General features: G+C 41.9%; 2 protein-coding genes and 1 long non-coding RNA gene across 7 annotated transcripts in view; 1 reads left to right on the top strand and 2 right to left on the bottom strand.

The window, feature by feature from the left end:
* LOC310679377 (interleukin-20-like) overlaps positions 1 to 19415 on the top strand; it is a 53970-nt gene extending 34555 nt beyond the window's left edge. For both annotated transcript variants that reach the window (XM_083444601.1, XM_083444602.1), the window contains 7 exons: positions 445 to 526; positions 1519 to 1582; positions 8552 to 8734; positions 11000 to 11062; positions 12184 to 12336; positions 13506 to 13580; positions 18551 to 19415. In XM_083444601.1, coding sequence (XP_083300727.1) covers positions 8594 to 8734; positions 11000 to 11062; positions 12184 to 12336; positions 13506 to 13580; positions 18551 to 18823 — 705 coding nt within the window. In that variant the 5' untranslated portion in view covers positions 445 to 526; positions 1519 to 1582; positions 8552 to 8593 and the 3' untranslated portion in view covers positions 18824 to 19415. The remainder of the gene's footprint in view (positions 1 to 444; positions 527 to 1518; positions 1583 to 8551; positions 8735 to 10999; positions 11063 to 12183; positions 12337 to 13505; positions 13581 to 18550) is intronic.
* LOC310679429 lies at positions 51 to 9877 on the bottom strand. 2 transcript variants are annotated; one of them, XR_014512252.1, is made up of 3 exons: positions 9826 to 9877; positions 8156 to 8318; positions 51 to 456 (listed from the first exon to the last, which is right to left on the bottom strand). It is a non-coding gene; the product is annotated as an uncharacterized lncRNA (long non-coding RNA). The 2 variants fall into 2 exon arrangements; XR_014512253.1 differs by lacking the exon at positions 9826 to 9877 and adding an exon at positions 8431 to 8534.
* Positions 16763 to 25818, bottom strand: IL20 (interleukin 20). 3 transcript variants are annotated; one of them, XM_083444628.1, is made up of 6 exons: positions 25709 to 25818; positions 24249 to 24446; positions 24050 to 24115; positions 22950 to 23102; positions 19409 to 19483; positions 16763 to 18280 (listed from the first exon to the last, which is right to left on the bottom strand). In XM_083444628.1, the coding sequence occupies exons 2-6, from the start codon at positions 24402 to 24404 to the stop codon at positions 18203 to 18205; spliced, it is 528 nt and encodes a 175-aa protein (XP_083300754.1). In that variant the 5' UTR covers positions 24405 to 24446; positions 25709 to 25818; the 3' UTR covers positions 16763 to 18202. The 3 variants fall into 3 exon arrangements, with proteins under 3 accessions (XP_083300754.1, XP_083300753.1, XP_083300755.1); XM_083444627.1 differs by lacking the exon at positions 25709 to 25818 and having other exon boundaries at positions 24249 to 24886; XM_083444629.1 differs by lacking the exons at positions 19409 to 19483; positions 25709 to 25818 and having other exon boundaries at positions 24249 to 24886.
* Between the last annotated feature and the right edge of the window lie 284 nt (positions 25819 to 26102).

The following is a 26102-nucleotide window of genomic DNA, read 5'->3' as shown; positions in this document are numbered from 1 at the left end:
CCACCCTGGGCTTCAGCATGAGGCAAAAGACTTTTCAAGAAGGTCTTTAATGTTAGAATTCTAAATGAAGATTATTGGAACAGAATACAGCAGAGACATTACGGAAGAATGGGCAACAGGCTGATTTATATCCTCAAACTCTCTTTCCTGTGTTCCTTCATAAAATGCAAACGTTCTCACTGTGTTTTAGTTCTTCAGGGGGCAAACATATTAGTTTGCCATGCAGTGGTCTGATTCTATTGAAGGGAAGGGAGCAGTTTGGTGTCCCGCTGAGTACCAGATAGTCTGACGTTTTCACTCATGGTGCTTCAAAAGCCCATTAAAAAAAAAATTAAAGATTTCTTAGTTTACAAAAATATGTGCATTGTCTCTTTTTTCAAGTTGCATTTTCTGCAGCATTTGCAAACAGCCTTCTTTGACACACAGTTTCCATCTTCCTTGCAGGCAGAGCAGCAGCTGAAGTGATGCAAGAAGGAAATTCTCAGGTGGAATAATCAATCTTTTAAGAGAAGGGCATTTCCAGAAGGTAGGCTGCCTAAGGAACAAAACGGGTGGCATAATCCAAAAGAAGGCCTCTTGTAGGAACCCCCTTTTCTCATGCACATCTCTTCCTGGAGGTACCTGCCCTCTCCTCCACTTTAGCTCCACAATGCTAAATAGACCATGATGGGAAGTGCCAGCAGAACACAGCCTACTATGTTTGATACCATGTACATGAAATGCTGTTTTGTATTAGACCAAGCAAAGTAATCTAGAAGAACTGCAAATCCCTAGTGCTGCCTGGCCCCATACTCTATACTAGATGACCCTCGTGGTCCCTTCCAACTTTACAATTCTATGGTCTCACACATAATTAAAAAGACAATAACCACACACACACACACACACACACACTGTTTTAAGGCCATAGATTGGTTAACAGCTGAAGGCCTGGTTTAAGAAGAATGTTCTTGCCTAACATCTAAAGATATATAATGAAGGCACCCTGGGGAGAGCATTCCACAAATTGGCTCTCTAACTGCCCATACAGTGGGCACACAAAGAAGTGCCTCAGATAACGATTGCAGGGTCTAAATCTAGGTCTGTTCATATGGGGAGAGGCGGTTCTTGAGGTATTGGGGTCCTGAGCTGCAGAAGGTTTTATAGATCAATACCAGCACTTCAAATTGACCTTGGAAACTAGTTGGCAGCCAGTGCAGTTGGGCCATGACTGGTGTTATATTAGGTAGGTAGAATTCTGTTTTGCCAGTGTTGGTTACAACCCTCTGCTCCTGAGACAAAAGCAATGGCAGATATAGGATTTTGGAATTCATTGCCAATGTATACCTGCTAGCTGATAGATAAGGCAAAAGGGACAGCTACGTGAAGCTCAACCTTTCATCTTGGATCGAATCAGTACAAGGAAACTCCAAAATTCCCACTCCCAAATAAAGGAAAACTATGTGGAAATGGAGTACTGAGAAAAGGACGCATGGAAAAAACCTCAAAGACTGATTTCCGCTCTTTACTTCTATAAAACCATCAGACATTTTCAGATTCATCATCAAATCAAGAGGCAAGCATCTACACATCAAAGCCTAGGGTAAGACACTATCCAAGATGTATATCTATGCATTTGGCTTACTTTTCGGTAATTACAACATGCCTCCCTGCTTATATGCATATGCAGCTATAACATACAGGCATTTATATCTAGTTGATCTTGTTTGAAAGTTATTTTGCACCAGCAGCAATATGCTTCAGCTGAGTGATGAGTATGCATGAAAAGATCCAGATAGCTGCTGTAAACTTACAGTGTTTTTTGACAGGCCAGAATAAAGGACTGACTTTCCAGAATTAGGATTGGAACTAACTACATGAGAGACTAATTTCTGAGTCAGGAATGCTATGAGATTATGCTACAGTGGAATTGGTTTCTGTATCTATTTTCACAATTTATAAACCAGTTAAATACTATCTGAATGTGCACACCAAACTATAAAAATAGTGATCTCTATGCTCTGATATCTAAAATTTTAGTTTTCACTAAATAGGATTATGCTATACTTGGGTATTACTAGTTCTAACTCCACAAATTCATCCAAATCTTTAAAAATGATCTAATGCTAGTAAAAAAACAACCAACCCAATTTTCTGTTCCTTTTAATTCTGTATCATAAGGTCAATAATTACTTCTTTTGGAGTAAAATGAAATTATATCTTTATTAATTCATTCTTACAGTGTAGCAACAAAATATTTCCCTCTCAATTGTTTAATCCATCTTTTTTATTTATTAATGATTACATTTATCAACCACATTTTAGTCAAGATTGGCTTTCAATAAAATTTTCAATTATTTAAATCCAATATAACATAAGATGTTTCAGATACATGGATGGGTGTATGGCAGTTTCTGCAATACTGTACAAGGATGAGGAGTCAGTGGCCCTTCATATGTTGTTGGACTCCAACTCCCATCATCCCCAGCCAGCATGATCAATAGTAAGGGATGATAGGGTTTGGAGTCCAGCAACATCTGGAAGGGTTGGTGTTGTGACGTGGGGTTTGTGATTTCAGCTCTCTTGACATAACCTGCTGGAGACAGTTCTCTAGTAACACTTCTTTATTACAGCAAACAAGACTGAAGACTGAGGAGGGGAAAGCTACATTTATAGGGACAGGGGACTAGCTAGAAAGGATACATTTTGGAGGGAACAATATCAGGCAATCACAGTCCTGCCTTTTGGAGGAAACCAATAAGACAGAGGATCCAAATACAGCAGTTTAAATGAACCAATAGTAGCTGTACCCCCTGAAACCAAAAGGCAGTTACTTTACCCTAATGCAAATATAGACAATAATAATACAGATATAAAATCCTTTGACTCAATACACAACACCCCTCCCCCCCTAGTGAGCACAGCAGACGTAATCTCTCAGGTACTGTGGGGTCCTACAACTTCTACTTGATCTCCTGACAACAGGCGTTGCCGGTTCTGGATTGGGTGTTACCTGTGGTAGAGGGGCTGCTATAGGGGTTTCCTCAGGAACAGATGGAGTCCCAGACATCTCAGGGTTCCCTACCTGTACCTCGTCATCATGAGGACTAGCAGACCCTGGTTCATTTGCTGAAGCCCCTGGTGACTGCACCTCTGGGCCATTTTCACTCTGGTCTTGCAGCTCTGCGTCGTTAGCCAGGGATGAATTATCTGACTCCTCCCTGCTGAGCGCCCGGCGCCTCAGCTGATCTATATGTCTCTTCCAAACTTGCCCATTTTCCAAGGTTACATAATAGGACACAGGTCCACTAGCCCGGGTGACCACACCAGCCACCCACCGCGAACCTCGTGAATAGTTCCTCACCCAGACCAGATCTTCAGGGGCGAGATACCTTGTTGTGTCAGTCTCAGCCTGGGGGGTTGCTCTTGAATTATGGTTTGGCATTTTATCCGGGTGGACATAATCCAGCACCGTTACCAGTCTTCTACCCAAGAGCAGCTCAGCTGGCGACTTGCCCGTCGCAGTACACGGCGTCGCATGCTGCAAAAATAACATTCGCGCGATGCGAGCTGACCAGTTACCCTCCATTAAGCGCGCAATGGATTCTTTGGCTGTTCTTACCATGCGCTCAGCCTGCCCATTGGAGGATGGGTGAAAGGGCGCGGATGTGACCCCTCTTATGAAGTTATCAGCCAAGAATGCCCTGAATTCTTGGGATACAAAAGCTGCCCCATTATCTGATACAATGGTCTCAGGTAACCCGTGGGTTGCAAACAGCTGCCTCAACACCTTGATTACGGCAGCTGATGCCATGCTAGGGACCATCGCCACTTCTAACCATTTGGAATATGCATCGACGACAACCAAAAAGACCTTCCCCTGGAATGGCCCAGCAAAATCTAAGTGCAGCCGGCTCCAGGGAGATCTGGACTGCTCCCACCAGTGAACTGGTGCTCTGGCCACTTCTGGCCGCACCTCTTGGCATGCCTTACATGTTCGTACCCATTGTTCTATGTTCTGGTCCATTCCAGGCCACCACACATAACATCGGGCTAGCGACTTCATCCTGACCATTCCCGGGTGTCCCATGTGAAGCGTCTCAAGCACCCTGTTTCTCAGTGGTGCTGGGATGATCACCCTATCTCCCCACAGGAGACAACCCTTATGCATGGACAACTCGTGCTGCCTTGTCGCATAAGGCCTGAATTTGTCTTCATGCGGACCACCTGGCCACCCCCTCCCCACCCAAGTGAGCACACGGGAGAGAACAGCATCTTTCCTCGTTTTCTCAGCTATATCAGTAGCCGTTACAGGAGCCCCCGGAAGTGTTTCCAGCATCATTATGTGCTCCGCTGGAGCGGGATCCTCATTGCTCCCGCCAGGAAGGGGCAATCGACTCAGCGCATCAGCGTGGCACAACCGTTTCCCCGGCACATGGGTCAAGGTGTACTGGAACCCGTTCAGGAATATAGACCAACGCAACATTCTGGGGGAGAGAATTTGTGGCGTTTGTTTGTTCGGGTTGAACAACCCTAACAGTGGTTTGTGGTCCGTTTCAATGGAGAAATGGCGACCGTACACATAATCATGGAACTTTTTGATTCCTGCCACAATTGCAAGCGCCTCTTTGTCAATTTGAGCATAGTTGCGCTCCGTGGGCGACAACGTACGGGAATAGAAAGAGATGGGCTTTTCCGACCCATCCAGTTCCCTATGACTCAGCACCGCCCCCAGGCCGTATTGAGAGGCATCACATGCCAGGACCAGCGGCTTTGACTCATCATAATGAGCAAGGACGCTCCCGCTACTCAGCATTCTTCGCAAGGAGTCAAAAGCCTTCTGCTGCCCCTGCCCCCATCGCCACACATTCTTTTTCTGCAACAGTCTATGTAATGGTTCAGCTACCGAAGCTTTATGGGGTAAGAACGAATGATAAAAGTTAATAAGTCCCAGGAATGACTGCAACTCCGTCTTGTTCTGTGGTCGTGGTGCCTCGATGATGGCCTTAATCTTAGCATCTGTGGGGTGGATGCCTGATGCATCAATTTTAAACCCCAAGAAATCCACAGCTGGCACCCCAAAACTGCATTTTTCCTTTTTCAGTTGCAACCCCACCTCCTTGAACTTGAGCAACACTGCACGGACACGCGCAACCAGTTCCTGTGGGTCTTTTCCAGCAATCAAAACGTCATCAAAAAATGGCAAGACCCCCGGCAGACCTCTTAACAGGCGTTCCATGAGCCCTTGAAAAATCCCTGGGGCCACACAAACTCCAAATTGTAATCTGTTAACTCTGAACGCCCCTTTATGTGTGACAATAGTCTGTGCTTCCGCTGATTGTGGGGTTACTGGCAGCTGTTGGTAGGCTTGTGCCAGGTCAATTTTGGCAAACACCTTGCCCCCAGCCAGTTTAGCCAACAGATGTGATACGACTGGAATGGGGTATGAGTTTCCCCTGAGTGCCTTATTGATAGTACATTTGTAATCTGCACAGATCCTGACTTCCCCATTTGCTTTAAGGGGCGTGACGATTGGAGTCTCCCACTTAGCAGAGTCCACGGGTGAGAGAACTCCCTGCTTGACCAATTTATCCAGCTCTGCTTCGATCTTGGGTTGCAGTGCAAATGGCACTCGCCTTGGTTTGAGTCGGATTGGGGCCACCCCAGGGTCCAACTCGAAGTCAACTGGGGGCCCTTTATAACAACCCAGTTTTCCATTAAAGAGACCAGCAAACTCTTTGCATAATGCCTCGCTCATCTCAGGGCAGGTTTGGATTGAATTAAGCCCTGATATACTCAGTCCCAGGGCGGGGAACCAGTCAGTGCCCAGGAGACTGGGGCGACTGCCCTTCGCAATCACCAGTTTGAGTACAGCCTGTTTGTCCCGGAACTGAACTCTCACGGCACACATTCCCATAACATGGATGCGGCCCGCTGAGTATGACTGCAAGGTTGCCGGGAAGGGCTCCAGAGGGGGCAACTTACCCCTGGGGAAGAATGTCCTCGCGGTCTGGTCCGACACGATAGTGAATCCAGATCCGGAGTCCACCTCCATGTCGCACTGCTGACCCTCAATCTTCACCTTGACGTGTGCCTTGCCTTGCGCTGGGAACTGCACGACCCTCCCGTTGATCTCCGTTACATAGTGGCAGTCCTTTAGAAAATGGGTTGCTGTGGGCGGTCTGCGATGCTCCAGTCTAGGTGTTCCTGTCGCTCCCAACGCCGCCGATCTACAGACCCTGGCGATGTGACCTGTCTTCCCGCACGTCCGGCACATAGCATCCCGGAAACGACAACTCTTCCGCTCATGGTTTCCGCCACAACCTGGACACCTGCCTCGGTGATCTTTGTGCACTGTGCAGGCCTGACGCACTGACTCGACCCCACGGACTGGGCTCTGGCTCGGAGTAGCCTCTAGCTCGTCCATGGCATGCGCAACTTCTATCTGTGGCTTAGGGGCCTTGCGACTGGCATCAAGCTCCTCTCTTTCATAATTCTCCGTGGCGGTGGCCTCCTTCAAGGCTGAAGCAAGGGTAACCTCTTCTTTAGCCACGATGCGTCTTCTGGCTTTCTTGCTGCTCAGACCACCGATAAACCGATCCAGGAGAGTCTCTTCCAGATTTTGGAAGTCGCAGTGCTGAGCGAGCTTCCGCAGTTCAGCTAGAAATGCAGATACAGACTCCCCAGCACGCTGCTGCCTCTCATGAAACTCCATCCGCCGGGCCATCTTGGTCTCAGTAGGCGCCAAATGGCTTGTTAGGCAGGCAAGAATATCTTTGAGAGATGTCTCACTTAGCTTCGCTGGAGCAAGCAATGCCTTGGCCAGCTTGAAGGTCTCAGGCCCACAGTAGCTCAGGAATGTGGCCCTTCTTTTGCTGGCATCGGTGATCCCTTGAGCCACTGCGAAGAACTCGAAGCGTTCGACGTAGTCTTCCCACGTGTGGGGCTCTGATGGCTGGAAGGGCTCCAATACCCTTGGACTCTCCATTGTCCTGTGGCAGGGTCGTCTTCTCAGCTGGCCAGTGAGTCTTGTTCTTAGCTGCAATCCGGACTCTGAGGCAGGGCTGCGTTTAACCGCTCCTCAGCATTCCGGATCCCACCTTCGTCGCCAGTTGTTGTGACGTGGGGTTTGTGATTTCAGCTCTCTTGACATAACCTGCTGGAGACAGTTCTCTAGTAACACTTCTTTATTACAGCAAACAAGACTGAAGACTGAGGAGGGGAAAGCTACATTTATAGGGACAGGGGACTAGCTAGAAAGGATACATTTTGGAGGGAACAATATCAGGCAATCACAGTCCTGCCTTTTGGAGGAAACCAATAAGACAGAGGATCCAAATACAGCAGTTTAAATGAACCAATAGTAGCTGTACCCCCTGAAACCAAAAGGCAGTTACTTTACCCTAATGCAAATATAGACAATAATAATACAGATATAAAATCCTTTGACTCAATACACAACAGTTGGGGGTCTCCAATCCCTGTTCAAGTCCCTAGAAGTTGGTGACATGGTCCTGGATGCAGGTTCCTCCTTCAAAGGAAGGGTGAGGAAGGAGCTGCAGGTGGCAAGTTACTAGTTTTATCAAGTGACAGAAGTGGTTCTCTTTTGTTTTGCTGAGTATCTAGTTAACTGAAAGGTGCCCGGGTGGAGGGGAGCCCATTCTTCCTCTGTTTTTTCAATGGAAGATCACCTGTCTTCTTGATCATTTCCCATACCTTAAAGTGGACCAATCAGAATTGTAGTGGGTAATTGTCAGTTAATATAAAGGTGCTACAGTTTTTCACCTCTAATCCTCTACTAATATTTCCTAACACTGAAGCTGTGTTCAATACACACCCACCTGAAAATAAGCCCCACTGAGAGTAGACACTCTAAGACACTATGTCACTGAGCTGCTGGCTCCAGGGACCTTTCTACTATGAACTCAGTTTTTTATCTTGTCAAGTTAAAGTCAAGTTTGCAACCTATTCCTGTATATATGTGTGGTAAGGCCAGTGATTCATAAAATCACAGAATCATAGACTTGGAAGGGATGCCAAGGATCATCTAGTCCATTCCCCTGCAATGCAGAAATCTCAACAAGGCATCCACAACAGCAAATATTTGTAAATATAAACTAACTAACTAACCAACCAACCAACCCTAACAGGCTTCACTTTGCACTTACTTACTTACTTAATAAAATGTATATACTGCTTGATTGTAGAAAAACATCTCAAAGCAGTTATCAGCAGCAGTTGCATATTCATTGGTTTTCAACCTACCCAGCCATTTTTTTCCTGCTATTGGATATCTTATTTCTGTTCCAGAGTTCTGTCCAGAAAGCACTACTATCACACTGTAAAATATAAAGGGAGAATATAAAGGGAGAAGTTGCAGATAGCACATGGTGAAAATAATAAAACAATACAAGAAGTTGCATGTCTGGATCAGATTAACATATGACCCACCTGTGACCAGTCATGTTAAAAAAAAAATATGATGATGACGATGATGATTAGCACTTTACAGATAATGCATGAAGCATAATGCAGAGGCAAAATAATTCAAAAACATTTCCCCTCTTAACAGGAACACACTTTAGCCACCCAGAGGTTCTTCATTCTCCAGACTATGCAAGTGTTTTTCAGCCTCTTTCTCTATCTCCTGCTGCCGCCTGTTTTGGGGGACAGGTTTTTCCAGTTTGGACCTTGCAGCATTTCAATTAATATTCATGAAATCCGGGAATGCTTTGGTACAATTAAAAAGGTCATTGTAAGTATTGTTCTTTTCTCCTTCTATCATAAGAGCCAATCTCTTGGAAACTCAGTGCAGAGGACATATAGAAGCCAACACGATAATGGTTTGCCTGAGTTGAGCATTTACAATTCACAAAGGTCCAAAAGTCTTGATAGCTGTGGGAGAAAGGATGACTTTTAAGAGCAAGAAATTGGAGGAAAGATTGGCAGCTCTGAGTATATTCAGTAGCTTTGTGTCAAATATTCTCTTTGTCAGTATTTATGTCAAATGTAGCGCTCATGGCACAGCTGAATGGGTTGTGGCAAAATAAATCGTCACTTTGCCAAATACCAGAATCATTTCATTGCTCCTTTGGCATCATTTTATTCACTTGGCACATGGTTATAGTTCTTGGCAATATTTTCTTTCTTCCTCGTTTCCTCCACAGCTTTCATTGACCCACCTTCCTGTTAAATCCAATTGATTTTGTTTCCAAATTTCTACACTGGTATTGCATTAGATATCGTCATCAGTTTCACATGGGCCACCACAACCAATAGGATTAAATGACAATGTATGCAAATGAGAGTGAAGACTGTGAGGAAAAAGAAGAAATTGTGAACATTAAGTATAGCATTAATAGGGCTGTCATACGTCCCGGATATTACCAGGAGTTCAAAGGTGGAATTGATGCCTGGGGGGGATTTTTGAAAGGCTGTGCTCAACTTTCGGGGTGTCCTGGTTTTTACTTTTTGAAATATGGCAACCCTAGCATTAAGAGAACATGGGTGTGTTTGCGAAAAATGCCAAAGCATGAGGAAAATAAGGGGTGCTTTTCAACCTTTGTGAAAAAGAAAACAAAGCATGGCTGTTTTGGTATAGCCACATTTAATTCAGCATAGAGAAAACTTCTAAGTTGTGTGTAGGCTAGTGTGGCATTCGTACGGAGGCCCCGGTCGTCTCACGGACTATTGACCCGTACACCACTAATCCGCTGCCACCAACCAGGTCCTCCCTGGTAAAATCACTTCAGTCTCAGTCAGCTTTTCAATTCATAAAGAAGAGTGTATTTTATTTCAGACTCAAAACAAAACTATTACAGCATTCCAAATGGTGTTCCTCTTTACTTTCTTAGTCTTATGTTCCTCTCTCTATCTCTGCTACCACCCCACACTCAAGGACCAACTGCCCTAACTGTCTCTCTATTACCAACTGCCTTTCCCAGCCAGCCAACCCACTCAAAAACCAATCAACTACCCACCCACAACTCCCAACGAACTAACTCCCAGAACTCCTCTCAGAACTCCTTTATAGACCCACTGACTCCACCCCCCTGGATCCTGTTGGTGCAACCTATTTAACTATTTCCCCTCCAGCACTCTCTCATATATGGTAACATCACAGCTAGTAATATCCATATATTTAAAAGACAATCCCCAGAAAGATAACAAGTGATTGTTCTATTTTGTCACTAAAGACAGGACAAGAAGCAACACCAGCAAACACAATTACTGCAAATGTTTAATTGCTAAACTGATCCATTAGCTGATTTGGAAAATTGAATTGTGGGTGCAGGTTGAATGGGTTTAAACTAAATTAGATTGCTCAAATAAAAAAATTAGCTGGATGTCCTAAATTTACCTAGAAGAAACTAATGGGACCTTCATATGAGTATATGTGCTTAAAGTTATGTTGTAAGAAACATTTCCCCCTGCAGAATTTCTTCAAATTGCTTGAAGAAAGTGGAGTTTATCAACATTTAAAAAGTCAATGTAAGAAGTTTCAGTAGAATTACTCTCACTATTGTGCAGTGTGGGGAAAGAAAAGGGTGTTGAATTTAAAGAATTGATTTGAAGTTTTTCATCTTTAAGCATACTAGTTTGAAATTTACAGCAAACCCAGATGACCGTTACCTCCATACATTCTTGATTGGGAGCTTGTTTGCTAGATCAGAAATGTTTCGTTTCAATCAATTCAGAAACTCAACTTTAACAATAACATTTTATCAGTTCCCATAAATCTTTCCACTCCAAAAGCTGTTTCATTAACATTTTTAGCAATACTATCCAATGCAGTCTTAGCTCCAAGAAACGTACTTAGACCCAGTGACAATATAAATCTGGCTGATCTGAAAGTACAGTTGTTTTCTCCTCCAGATATCGTTTGATTTGTTACCTTTTTTCAAGCTGAAGCCTACAGTTATATTAAACTATATTTATGTGCTGTTAGGCTGTAGTTGTTTAATGATCGGTGTGGCAAAAAGCACATAATCAGACTGGATCATCTCTCTTCCCTATTTAGCAAGCCAGAGATCCTATCAGAACAGCAAGCATTTTGCACCCACATTCTCTGCATAACTTTCAAGTAAGTGCTACTAGTTAGAATATCTCTTTGCAATTTCTGTAGCAAAATGATATCACTATTAATATATTTGAATCAACTTGTGGAAAGCAAGCAGATTTTGATTTAAGAGAACATTAACGATCACACGGTTCATCCTACTTTGAACAGTTCAGTCTACTTTTGTCTGAAACTCCCTTGCCATCTCTGTTGCCCTTGGCTGGTTGGTTTTCGATATCTGTTGTAAGTCTGCATGAGCATTTTATTTAAAAAGGATTTTAGAAAGAGAGTACATTTCTCGAATGGTATGGCTTTAGATGGGTTGAAATGCCATGCTGAATGTTAAGTTGCTATTCTGTGCAGAGTGTTGCTGTATATGTCTTCTAAACAAATAAGGCAGTTCTATGCATTTACACTGAGAAGCAAGCCCTATTGGCTTTACTTCCAGATAAACTTATTTGGAATGCTTGTAGCCCCAGGTCCATGTAATGGTATAAGACCTACTGCTGATGTGTAAACCATGTTTAAGGCTATTTTAGGATTGGTCAGCTTTTGGAGGGGGGCAAAAAACCTTGTAAATGATGCAGGTGGGTTTTGTCTTGCTGATATGCCAGCATTCCCAACCAAGAAATGCATCAATTGGAAAATGATGTGTTGCTGGAGGCACTGGTTTTGGAAAGTGGCCTTAGATGTAGATCTGATCTGCTTCCCACAACAGCATGATTTTTTTAAAAACATTTAATTAATTAGTTCAACCTGCATTAATCTGGCAGTTCCAGTAGTACAGGACTCTCCACTGGCTGATGGCTGCATTAATGCAACAACAAATGCTTTAAAATAATGTTTGCATCCACTCAGAGTACACCCACTGAAAACAATGGGTTTGACTAAGTTAAGTCTATTGGATTTAGTTGGTCTACTCTGCATATGACTAAGCTGAATACAACCCATTGTGATATGATACAAGTTCACCTGCTGCGGGGCTGGGATGGTGGGAGCAGGATATAAGCTTTTATCAGTTTTCCTTGCTGGTGTGTGGGAAGCCTCAATGCAAATTTGCCTAAAGGTTCTGAAAAAACTACAACTGCCATGGTCTGGAAGCTTTGTCTTACAGTGTTTAATAAATCCAAACTCTCTCCCTGGAGACTTTAGACAGCTGTTGCCTTGCTCGTAGCATCTTAAGATTTTACCTGGACAAAGTCTTCAGGCACTGTGAGACAGGAAGTCTTTACATCAATCGGAAAATCAGTGGCATAGCCAACTCCTTCCTCAGCATAGAGAAGAAATTCAGAGTGTGTGTAAGTCACATGTTGGTTTTGTGGAAATTATCATATTTTCATTGCCCTGAATGTTTATTAGGAAGGGTTGTAAATTAATCTGATTAATCTTCAGATTTGTTCATTACGATTCTGTTGCCTTCTTTAAGTTATAGAATGTGAACCACTTGAAAGGGTCAGTTTTCTTCGGAGGAGATACTGCCAGAGAACTGAGTGGTATTTTGTGATATATTTTAAAGATATTATGCAATAGATAATGCCTAATGTAGAGAATTAGGAGGAATGTGCAGAGAAGTACACAAGCAGGCAGTTCTGGCCCCAAAGTCGAACAATTACCACAGAGCATTACTGAAATAAAGATAACAATTGAGGCCCTCCACAGAATATTTTAGCGTAACTGCCATACTCACAAGAGCTGTTCATTCAGGGTTGCAGCTGGCCATTACACACAAGCAGGGCAAACTCCTTACCCTCTACCTCAGTTTTCTGATTTTTTCTTTTCCATTAAAAGGTGAATCTATCTAACTTACATTTACAATATATGAACTGAAACACAGCCATCCTTTGAATTTTTCACTGAAGAAGTGTGCATGCACAAGAAAGCTCATACCAATAACAAACTTAGTTGGTCTCTAAGGTGCTACTAGAAGGAATTTTTTTATTTTGTTTAGACTTCTCCAAAGTTTGCATTGTAGTTCTCTTGTCAAGTAACATGTATAAAAATGCACACACAGTGGTAAAGTTTCCATTAAAATGATAATGATGATGATTTAAAACAAATTATTTATATCCTGCCCTCCCTGGCCAGGACTGGCCTCAATATGGTGAAAATATGGTACCAAATGCATTATTTTAGGAGGAAATGTTCTGCAAAATTGTGTATATTAAGCAAAATTGCATACAAACATATCAGGAGAAATTTGCACTATCTAATAAATTTTCACAAGGACTTCTTTTTCAAAAAAAGAATACAAGCTGATATAGAGATCTGAATTTAAGAATAGAAAGATTTGTTTCCATAGCCCCACTTTGGTTCTGTTTCCATCAGCCACCCAAGTCCACTATTAGTGGTAGTGATGGATTCACTGTATGTAGTACAGTCTGATAAAACGCAGCTGATGAAACTGGTATGTCCCAAACCTCTACTGAATTTTATTATGCCAATGGGTATTCTTACTATAATTTCCCAGCAGGATGAAAATATGTGCACCTGTGGGGAAGAGGCAACAAACAAATATCAGCAGATCGTCAGAAACTATGAGCAGGTAAACTGATTGGACTGCAACCTGAAGTTTAAAGTGCAATAGAAATGGTTACTGATTATGATATTAATCTTAACAACAAAAATAAAGGCAGCAGGTGACTAAAGGGGAATGTTTACATCCCACCCCAAAATGCTAATGTACCACCCCCAAATGCTTTTGTTATTGACCAAGTTTTCATGTTAATTAACTTCCAGATGGATGTTACACTTGCTGCTATGAAAGCCCTTGGAGAACTGGATATCCTGCTAAATTGGCTGGAGGCATATTAGAATCAGAATCAGTATTCTGTGTTGCATAGTCCATTCTAGAGAATTAAGGAGATAAAAGTGGGCACTTCCCTAGTGGGCACTAGATGGGAAGCTTTGAAAAACACCTGGGTGCTCATTAGACTGCCACGTGGTTGAGCAGCTACACGTCAATAGACCAATTCCCCCCAATGCTTTAAGGTGCAAAGCCCTCTTGTGCCTTAAAGAACTGCATAAGGTGCTGGGCTTGAAGGATGCACACACACAGCCCCTGTACTTGAACAGGAAGGGTTTGACTTTAGCAGCAGGACTGCTATGGGTCTTCCAAAGTTCAGTTCTACGGAGTTAGCTTTGGGGACAGCACCTCTGCTCCAGTCAGGTAGCACTTTCCTACATTCTCTTTGCTCATCTGCGACTCAATTGCACCACCTCTTGAATCATGCAAGACTTTCTACAATTAAGTGAGCAGCAAAACCAAAGCTAAACACATCTTATTGTAAAGCAAATGTGCTCTTGTCTTGGACAGCTCCCATTTCTTTCCACAAGACCTAGGCAGGAGTTGTACTGAGTAGATTGCCAGTGCACCTAAATGAGGAGTCAGGCAAAACATATTGTTAAAAACAAAGCATTTCAAGCTACATTATGGATAGTTTTTCTCTTCCAGTGAGCTTACATCGAAAACAGCAGCAAGAACCCAACCCTGAATAGGTATTGCTGTCTACATATTCCCCCTCCCCCCCACATGTTTATCTCTATCCAAATTATTTAAAAACACTCTCATGGATATCAACAAGTATTATGCTGGAAGCACATTCATTTTGTTAAACTTTAACTAGTCCTAAAGCAGGTTTCAAAATATCTATGATTTGATGACAAAAGTTATGCATATGAAGACAAGGTTCCAGAACAGAACACTCCCAACACAAAAGCAACCAGCTCATGTAGGGACCCCTGGCACCCGTTGTAGTGGCTTATATATGTGGAAGGGGCTTTGATTCAGAGAGCTGAAAAGGCAGTAATAGCTCTTCCTTGAGATTTCATGAAATTCTTCCCCACACCCTTCCTTCCACTGGAGAAGAATGCTATCCATGTATCACATTTCTGCCGGTTTGCAAAGGACAGTGGGGGAGATGGATTTCAGGACTGTTGCAAGAGTTCAGTTTGTTCAAAACATGTCTGCTCTTGAACACCTTTCACTCATTTCAAGAAGTGTGTATATATGTTCTTGGAAGGCTGCATGTGTTCATGGTTAGACAAGTCCAGGCCACAACTCCCTATCATTTTGTTTTTATTAATTTGTGCATTATTGTCCCTTGCCATCCTGGAACTAGTATTTTTCACATGTTTGCTGTATATATACATCTCTTTCAGTGAGCATTAGGATGTGGGATTCTAAAACCCCAAAACAAATATAGCCATGAAACCCAATTACTTTGATATAATATGCAGGAAAGGAAAGGAAAATATTTGTAGGATGGTGGCATAGCTCAATTTATGGTAAGTCAGAAACAGAAGATTGGAGAAGTATCTATAGTGAATGGGTGGATATGTGCAAAATCAGCTTAATTTTGTAAATGAGAACAACTCTGGCAAAGAAAGGAAAAGAGGGACAATTATGCTAGATGAGGGGAATTGAAATATATTTTTGTCCTATATGAAATACCTTGGGAAGGCTGCTACCAGTTCAATAACGCACCAACTTTTATATGAAGAAATTTGAAAATGCTAATTGGGGCATGTCACATAATTAATTGCAGATAACACAAACTATCCATTGTATCTCCACATGCAACACACTAAAAGAAATCATGTCCATAGAAAATGGAGCAAATAGGTAAACTGATTGTAGGAACCAAATATAAGCTATTACTGGTAAATCTTGAAATATTAATATTTAGACTAGACTAGTTCATCATGGAACAGGCTTTGATCCAGCAGATGCTCCCAGCAGAAGAAAAGAGGTGCTAATGTTCCCTCTTCCTGCCCACCACCATTTCCCACACTGTTTTGAAGAGTGCCCTAGTCCTCCAGAGCAGCTTTTCAGATGGCATAGGGACTGCACTAGGAAGCAGGAAGCAGTGAAAATTGCCTGTATAACTGTTCCTTCCTGTAGGAGTGTCTTATGAGCAGAGATCTGCTCCTGGGAATTCTGGATCCCAAGCTTATAAATTTAAGGCTGCTATCACTAAGCAGTGCATACTTCGAAGAAAATATGCTAAGGTTTGAATGTGAGGGATGTAGCCCTATCACCAAGAGCCTAAGTTCCACTGAAGTAAGGTAGACTTGTTTTTGAGTAAACATGCATAGGACTGTGCTGTAAATATATTAAAGACTGTGAGTTTTCATATACTACAAAGCTGAGACAAGGAAGTCTCTTAATAAGATCAACTTCAGTTGGGACAAAAACAAAACATCTGATGGACCAATTCCACCTGTTAATTATACAGTACTTCTACAGTAGAATTTTCTGCATATAATTTATATAACTATAAATTATATATTGTTTCACTACTGCCATTCATGAAAGTAAGGTGGTGTACAAAGTCTACTTTGAAGTGCAGCTGTGCTCAGTAGGGCTTTCTCCCTAGTAAATGTGTTTAGGATTACAGCCATAATTACACAATGCATTTGATTTTAATGCAATTAAATGCTATACATTACTGTACTTGTCTTGAAATAATACCTTCTGTATTACTCTTTGTATTGCTAAATGGATGATTGTGTGTGAGAAACACATTTTTTTGTGTAATCTACTCAAACAATATATTTCCAAAATGTTTCACATTCAGAAAACATTTAGTATTGAGCTTCCCTGAATTCTCTTGTTGTGGCAGGAGATACAGCAATAAATTTGCATCTAGCACTAATGCTTTGGTGAGATTTACTTTTTTTTTTTGTTTTGCAACTTAATACCATACATTTTACACAAATTTCTCTGTTGCATCTTACGGGGGTCTATGTGATATTTGTATAATGAAGTATATAAAAAGGGGAATCCTTTGCACTCCAACACAGTTCTCCAAAGGTTTCCTTCATCAGGTTATGCCAGTTGGGGGCTTTGAGACAACACAGCTTTCTTAGAACTGGGAAAGACAACTTCTCAGGATAACAAGCACTGGCAAAGACAGCTTTTGTCAGTGACTGAAAGGAGCAGGTTTTACAACCAACCCTACACTTCAAAAAATATGATCATACTAAACACCACATAGCCACACACAAAATGTATTCAATCACTTCAGAACTCCCCACAACATGTTACAACTCTGTCCTACGGGTGAGGTTAAATATGTGTATAAGAAATAAAATGAGGGAATGAAGCTTTCACCCTAGCAGTCCCCTGCCTCGCAGCCTTACAGAATCAGAAACAAAATGTATAAAGATGAAACCAGCCTCTCCCACAGTCTTCCGCATCAAAACCTATCGCAAAACAACACAATGCTTTTTTAAAACTTAGAAGTAAACCCTACTGTCTTAAATGGGGCTTACTCCTGGGTAAGTGGGTATCAGTATGAGTTTCAAGTCCTTTAGAAGATTGGACACCATAAGATCCCCTTTAAGAAGCCCACCAAAAACTCCTTATAATGCAAGCTGTTTTTATGCTGAGGGGAAGCTACCTTGCTGATCCTTTTGGCTGGAAAGGCAGGAGGATATGAACATGCTCAATAAATAAATATTTATTAATAAATAATGTCAACACCAACACTACGACATATCATGAAATACTACAAACTGCAAGTGCAATAGCCATGAACATTGGCTGATAATTATTTAGTACTGTGCTGGATCATTTCTGGGGTTAGCAGTGGAATGTTCTGCTTGTAGAAATGCCAATTTTCATCCATTCCTTCTCCCCCGTGCTGTCCGAAATATAAACCCTGGAGAGTTGAGGGACTCTCTGGGACATTTTTTAGTTAGTGATTTACTAACTAAATCACTGTGCTAGATCAAATGAACTTTGTACATACCTGGGTCTGACACATAAATCATGTTAAGAAGAATAAATGTTCGCTTGTACCCAATGTAGCACCAAGTTACTGTCCCAACAGTGCGAGGATTTATGACTCCACAATGGGACTCCCTCCCTCTTTCCCTTGCAAGTGCCCCAAGGCCTCAGAGCAGACCAAATTTGCTCTGAAGGGTTGAGGGGAAACCCAGAATAGATTTAGGGATGCATGAAAGGAGGAAATGCGGGAAGTTGAATTGCACATGAGATGGTTACATAGTACTACAAGTTATTGCCAGGTGTCAAATATAGATATCCAATATCAGATATTGGAGCATTTGGCAGATATTCAACATCAGTGCTAGTGGATGAAGCTTTTGGGGGTTCACAAAATTAAAGCCTCTGTGTGGCCCATTCTCGTGTCCAGCCTTTTCCTAGTCTGTTTTATCGATCCAATCCAGTAGGATGTCGAGCTCCCCAAGGGCTTTAACTGCTGCAGAGTGTGAGTCCATCTGAAAAGGAACAGGAAAAGATAAACTTTCCAAACAACCAGTGTGAATACTGGATAACAAATGACATATCTCTGGTGTCTCCTGCATTACTTCTGTAGCTGTTTGTACAGCAAGGTGTAACAGAAAATTATGTAAGTATGGGTACCTTAACAGGGTAAACAGCAGCTTCTGCAGGATTGGGGACAATTTATATCAGTTCAAGGGGGAAATTTTACATTCTCAATCCAAAGTGTCCTCCTTCCTTGCTGACTTGCTTTTATTTTCTTTAAGACACAGAAGATCCAATTATGGCTCTCTTCATCTGATTCTGCCATGGTTCAGCTTAGCATGAGCCAACAGTGTGATGCACCAGCAAAAAAAGCTAATGCTATTCTAGACTGCATCAACAGAAGTACAGTGTCCAGACAGATCCAGGGAAGTCAAAATACTTCTCTATTCTATCTTGGCCAGGCCACACCTGGAATACTATGTCCAGCTCTGGGTGCCAGTTTAAGAAGAATATTGACAAGCTGGAACGTGTGCAGAAGAGGGCGACCAAGATGATCAAGGGTTTGGAAACGAAGGAATGGTTGAGGGAGTTGGGTATGTTTAGCCTGGAAAAGAAGAGACTGAGATATGATAGCCAACTTCAAATATCTAAAGTGCTCTCACATGGAAGATGGAGAAAGCTTCTTCTCTCCTGCTCTGGAGGGTATGACCTGAACCAATGGATTCAAGTTACAAGAAAGGAGATTCCAACTAAATGTCGGGAAGAACTTTTGGACAGTAAGAGCTGTTTGAAAGTGGACTCTTCTTCCTTGGAGGTTTCTAAGCAGAGGTTGGATGGCCATCTGTGATGGGTGCTTTAGTTGAGATTCTTGCATTTGCAGGGAACTAGATGACGCTTGAGACTCCTTCCAACTCTACAATTCTATGGGTCTATGAAAGATCCTAGGTTTCCAGCTAGGCTTGGGAAATGCTGTGCTTGTTTTTCTGAGCAAGCCATGAAGACAGTTTCTGGAGTGACAAGAAAGGGTTCCAGCCAGGCTGGTCTCATGCCAAAAGTCAGTTCAACACCAGACTCCTGCAACCCGCTTAAGAGAGCACCTGCATTCCATTAGCTAAATTGCAAAGTGAAAACACATTTACCCTCTGAAACTGATTCAGGATTTGTTCATATCTTTGATTGGCTTCCTTCCCACAGGAGCATGTTATGACAGGATCCTGAAGGAAAATAATGCATTAAATAAATTATGTTTAGACATATTTCTTCATGTATATTGTGTTCAAACATATATCTTCAAGAGGAACAAGATTCACAGTACTGCTGAACTGAATGCAAAAACAAATGCTGAATTACTAAATTATCGTGTTTGGGGACGCGGGTGGCGCTGTGGGTTAAAGCCTCAGTGCCTAGGGCTTGCCGATCGAAAGGTCGGCGGTTCGAATCCCCGCGGCGGGGTGCGCTCCCGCTGTTCGGTCCCAGCGCCTGCGAACCTAGCAGTTCGAAAGCACTCCCGGGTGCAAGTAGATAAATAGGGACCGCTTACTAGCGGGAAGGTAAACGGCGTTTCCGTGTGCGGCTCTGGCTCGCCAGAGCAGCGATGTCACGCTGGCCACGTGACCCGGAAGTGTCTTCGGACAGCGCTGGCCCTTGGCCTCTTTGAGTGAGATGGGCGCACAACCCTAGAGTCTGTCAAGACTGGCCCGTACGGGCAGGGGTACCTTTACCTTTTTACCTTTACCGTGTTTGGTATGGGAGCACATCTATTCTCTACTTGTGAAAAATATGTTGTGAGAGCCATGTAATAAAATATGGAAAAGAGGGTCTGCAGAAGCAGTTTCTTCCTAGTCTGCTGTAACCACTCATGCATGTAAGTGCTGTACAAAGCTAATTGGTCATCAAATGCCACGTCAGGCAAAGGAGGAAGAAAATGTAGCAATGAGAACATCAAAGAGCTATATTATTTGACACTACTACAAAGGCTAATGAAGAAATGGAAGCTTTTGGCACTTTACTGAAGACCAATTTTAAATTACAAATCTGAATTTAGGTTTACTGAATGCATAAAACCCATTTTAATATATATCCTGGAATCAGTCTTGCAGATGGAGTTGATATCCATGTACCTATGGGCAACATAACTGCAGTTGACAAGGGACTGGCATCTGACACGTTATCTGAAGTTTTTCAGAGTTAAAGCCATTTTATCAACTGTGCTACATCTGTGTATGCAATTATTTTGTTTTTGCTTGTTACATCCACTGCTTATGACAATTCTATGAGGGTGGCAAGTTTTCTGCATGGAGCTTGCACTTATGTCAACATTTCTCTAACACTTTGAAAGCAGGGTTTCCTTCTAAACATACTTCTCCCCCTGCCCCAGAACCAAGCTCAGTCCATTTGTTCAAACTTGCAGAGATGCTCATGTGCAGCCATTTGTGGCCTCATGTCAAGACCTGTATATTAGGGTGAAGGAATATTAGAGGGCTTTATAATGTAGGAACACTCCCCCTCCTCCCCCCCCATGCATGTATAGGGTTGACATACGTCCAGAATTTCCCGAACATATCCGGAATACTGTAGGCAGCAGCAGTGTCTGGGCGAAAATCTTTAAAATGTCCAGGAAAATTTGGACGTATGGCAAACTGTTATTGTTTAGTCGGTTAGTCGTGTCCGACTCTTCGTGACCCCATGGACCAGAGCACGCCAGGCACTTCTGTCCTCCTCCCGCAGTTTGGTCAAACTCATGCTGGTAGCTTCAAGAACACCATCCAACCATCTCATCCTCTGTCGTCCCCTTCTCCTTGTGCCCTCCATCTTTCCCAACATCAGGGTCTTTTCCAGGGAGTCTTCTCTTCTTATGACTAGTGGGGTTTTTTTTTTTTTTGGTTTTTGCTTATTTTCCATAAAAATAGCTCGAAAACTTCATTATTATTTTTTTCAATTTTCCAGAAAAAGCACAACAACTTTTCCATCCAGATTTCCCCTGTTCGAAATATGGCAACCCTTTGCATGTATTTTATTCCTCAGCAGCAATTTTGCCCATTCATCTCTTTTATTAGCTTACTCTGGAATAAGTTCCACTGAGTTCAGTATTCAGTGAATACTGCTCAAGGATGGTCTGTCATTTACTCTCTTCTCTCAAGGGCCCTCCCTACAGTTTGAAAACCAAAGCCTTAACCCACGTGATTGCTCTGGGCGGAGAGAGAGAAATTCTGGTTATCTAGTAACCCACTAGGTCTGATGTACTTGTGGAAAGCTCTCTGATCACTGCTGTTCTTACAGATCTGCTGAGTTTTTCTTCCTTCCTTTTTAAAACCATGCATCATTGCTGATTTCAGGCCCACAAAAAGCATCTGAGATGCACTGGAAACCTCAAGGAAGCTTTGTAGCAGTGGTACTGCCATAATGAAAACATCCGCCAATTTGGAGAGTTATATATTTAACAATGAGCTGAAATGGAGAGAGAGGGAGAGGGAGAGGGAGAGAGAGAGAGAGAGAGGGAGAGGGAGAGGGAGAGAGAGAGAGAGAGAGAGAGAGAGAGAGAGAGAGAGAGATGTCACGAACATTTTCCTCACTCCAAAAACACATGCTGCCTTGTTGACAATTTTTGCACCCCTTTGTGGAAAAAAATATGGAACTGTTCATAAGGGGAAACTATGAGGATTTGTGCCCATTGGTGAGAGAGTATTTGTGCTCATTGATTAATTTTCACAGTTGTGCATGATTGGAGCAGAATGTGGACTGGGGCACACATCCAGTTTTGAGCCTGAACGCCAGTTCGAATGAAATGAATGCATCATGATTTGCCTCTGGATTCACATCTGGTAATGAATGCTATCCATTCGTCCAGCATTATTTTCAACGGGATGCAAATTCAAACGTGCATCTGACTGTTCATATCATTCCATCTGAAGGATGTGGAACTTAAACTAGGTGGTAAGAACATGTTCCCTTTTTCCTTCGCATCCCCAAGTAGATTTAGCATAGTCAAAAACGCTTCCTGCCTTTCACGATACTCATTTGTCTTTCTCCCTTCAATGATATATCCATATCTTATGGGATACATGTCATTGTGACTTCATGATCCTGAAATGGCTAGGAATAAATAAAAATTGGGGACCCCCCCCCCTTTGCAAACAATTGTTTTACAAACAAGTGTAAAAAATATCTGGTAGTCTGGAATGTGGAGTTTCCCCCTCCTGTAAATTTTACATATCAAACCTTATTAAAATTTGGCACAGTCCTGCAACCTACTTCTTTATGAACTTTTGAAAAACTGCACTGCTTTGCAAATTTTTAGAAAAAGCTTCCCAGCTAAATCCTACATTCCTTTACAGTAAGCCCCATTGAACTCAATAGGATTTTATATCTGAGTAGGCAGGTCTACTCAGATTGTTAGTTCCCATAAAACAAAAACAAAAAACCCAGAGGAAATTTACAAGATATGTATTTAAAAGCAGGCACCAATGTTCTGGGCACTTTTCTTGTCTTGGCTGACCACAGAGGGGGAGAACTGAAACCCATTATGACCAATTAGAAAGCCCATAGACTTATTCCAAGGTTGTATGAGTTGTAATCTGGTTTGTTGTTTTCAGTGCATGCATGATTTTACTGGTATTATGTACTAAAGCTACTATAAGTATGCCCATTACTGCTATAGGATTGTTCATTGCTGCAACTTACACAGAGTGTCAGTTCCTTCTTAATACTGAGGAAGTTGTTGGCAATCCTGCTGACTCTCCTTTGATGAAAGTTGTTTCCTTCTGTGCATTGATTGAAGACATTAACCAGGTAGAATTTCAACAAGTAATGAAAAAAGCAACACCTGTCTTCGGACTAAAGCAAATCAGGATAACTTATTAGAATAGGCAACATTTCATTGAATAATTCATTACAGTTCAAATCAGAGGCTTATTGACAATTCACAATCATTTTGATTTTATCAGTTATCATATATGAAACATCTTAAACAGTTATCTCCTTAAATTTCATACCACCTTTCAAATACTGCATATAACAAATTCTGCAAGTAACAAATACTATTAATACTAAACTCCACTGAATGTCAGTCATGACCTGTCAAAAATCTAATCCTGAAATCTAAATCTGCTAATCCAGAAATAGTACCTCGGGTTAAGAACTTTGCTTCAGGATGAGAACAGAAATCATGCTCCAGTGGCGCAGTGGCAGCAGGAGGCCCCATTAGCTAAAGTGGTGCTTCAGGTTAAGAACAGTTTCAGGTTAAGAACGGACCTCCAGAACGAATTAGGTACTTAACCTGAGGTACCACGGTATGACTTTGTTAGCTTTGATTACAGAACTATTGCCAACTTTGGCACTATTGTGTAAATGGGACAACGATATATTAGAATCCATATGTGTGAACATATGAGATACATATACGTCATCACCAACAAAAGACATAGATATTAGGGCACACAAAGGAGACACATTCTGAATAAAGAAAGATTTTCAGTCCAATTGAATCCATCTACTGAGTTCAACAGGAGTTATTTTCACCTCTATTTTTTAAGATTAATATTTTGTTGGAATATGAGCACTTCTCCAAATAAGAGAACAGAATGTGCAAGGGACAGAAAGCTTATACCAACAAGTTTTCAAGGACAAAGATTTACAAGAAAATCTGAAAAGTCTGCCAAATCTCTCTCTCTCTCTCTCTCTCTCTCTCTCTCTCTCTCTCTCTCACACACACACACACACACACACACATGTCTTCTTCCTCCCACCCCCAATTTAATCACTGAATGGCTTAGGGGAGATACCTTTGTATTTTGAAGAGAATGTGATCCATGTAAGAGGCGGATGCTTGTGTGTTGATCTTGAGACTGCTGAAGAAGAAGAAACCCAAAAGGTTCAGTAATACAAATTGATGTATCAAGATTTGTCTCTGCGACTAAGCTTCCCGCACGAAATCCACTGCAGTTCCAAACACGTATGAAGCCTCCTTCCACCAATACTCACAGTCATTTCCTTGATGTCTCCAAATCCCTTCCGCATTTCATACATATCCACAGATACCATGCAGTGCCCAAAGTGGAGTTGTTTGAGGCTGCTGGTAGGGATCAAACACAGCAGAAAGGCTGTGTGCAGAAGAAAGAGAATGTAGCCACCCTCCATTTCAGCACTGGGTAGGAAACATTCACTATTCAGCCAGGAGAGCTATTAATGGGAAATAAAAGACCTGTGAGGCAGCCCTACTTGTACAGGTACATGCTGGTCTTTTAACAGGTCTGCAAGATGCTTGTTGGACAATGGGGCTCATCTACATAATTCTGTTCAGTAGTATGTATACACCAACCTTTTCTATATGATGAGCTGGAATGTATGGTAAATAGCTTGCACCACCTGTATATTTCCCCATCTCTTGTTCCAGTACATGCATCTCTCTCACTTGAAAGCCATTCAGACCCAAGCCCTGCTCAGCCACATAGCTTACTGCTAGATGACGAGTCACCATCTAGCCTACCTCTCAGGGTTGTTGTGAGGATAAGAAGTGGGTTGTGCTTAAGTGAATCAGAGGAGTCTGGAATGATTCAGCAATAGAGAAGCTATATAGCTTCCTTTTTACAAGATTCCTCATTCTGTAAACAGTTAATAAAGTTTATTTTATGTTTAAGGACCTCCTGGATTATTACAGCACAACCTCCTCTGAGCTGCTTGCTATAAGGGTTTCAGGTCTCAAAAGCAAAAAACAGTGAAAAACAGTATCAAGTTTTTTTCTGAGGTAAAGAAACGGAAAGATAACATAAAAAGGGTCCCACTGAAATGAATCAGTTGGTAGTTCTCAATAAACATATTAATGTTTAGCGTCTTCATGCACATCAATGTCCATTTTCCAGTCAAATTTGGATGAAGCCCTCAACACACACCACAACACCACACTTTTCATGGTGATTGTGTTTGCCACAGGTACCCTGGTAGTGTACCAGTGTTTCCTATGGCAAGTTTGTCCAGTGTGAAGGCAAGTGAACATGCTTATACAAGTTAAGATACATGTCAGGGAGCTGCAGCCCAAATAGGGGTCCCTAATAGTGTTCACTGCATGGAACGTCTCTTCACCATTTTAGTATCTGATATTTTTTGAAAGTATACAAAAGAAAAGACAAAAATGGACATAGAAGATCAGAAATGAATTTCTTTTTTTCTTTTTTTGGTGGGGGGAGAATGCTCTTAAATTCTGAAGCATTAAAATCACTTTATAAAATGACCCTTTACAGTGAATAATCTAATTAACATACAACAAGATGCATATATTTCAGATAGCTATCTATCATCTATCTATCTGTCTGTCTGTCATCTATCTAAATGCTGTATCGGATTCTGTCTTTCTATCTGATATATCTATTATCTTGTAGAGTGGATAAATTCACACGTACAAGTATTGTGAAAGTGCATGAAAACAGATCATAGAAATATCTTACCGTGTTTTGAGATGCCTTCCCTGTTTATTGGTAATCATTGTGTACCTGTCCTTGAGATTGTCTTCCACTTATATACTGATAAGTGAAGATAATGAAATGCTTAGTAATCCCCTTTGGATTTCTCGCCTTATTATGTACAAGCTTACTCAGCCAAAACAGATTTCCTAGAACAGTGCACACATTTCTCACTGAGATGACTGGCATATAGTAAAGATGCCACCCCCACACAGATGTAGAAAATACATCAAGTACTCTTGATACATGCCTTTCAGCAGAATATTTGTTTACACTGCCAACTTTATTTCCAGATTAGCTTGACACAGGACTACTAGCCTTGTATATCCATGATAAATGTGTGCCAAAATGGCAATTTCAGTGGGCCCATCTCCAAATG

This window comes from Podarcis tiliguerta, assembly GCF_965153285.1.
Source record: "Podarcis tiliguerta genome assembly, chromosome: 6".
Lineage (NCBI taxonomy): Eukaryota > Metazoa > Chordata > Lepidosauria > Squamata > Lacertidae > Podarcis > Podarcis tiliguerta.
Note: the sequence above shows the minus strand (reverse complement) of the source record. Positions and strands in the feature narration are given on the sequence as shown.

Excerpts from the sequence above, each read along its gene's own strand:
- IL20 (XM_083444628.1), bottom strand. The coding sequence starts at position 24,404 with ATGGAGGGTGGCTACATTCTCTTTCTTCTGCACACAGCCTTTCTGCTG. Across the intron at positions 23,103-24,049 it reads ATTCTCTTCAAAATACAAAG|TCCGAAGACAGGTGTTGCTT; the intron begins GTATCTCCCCTA and ends GATTTGCTTTAG. Across the intron at positions 19,484-22,949 it reads AGAAGGAACTGACACTCTGT|GATCCTGTCATAACATGCTC; the intron begins GTAAGTTGCAGC and ends ATTTTCCTTCAG.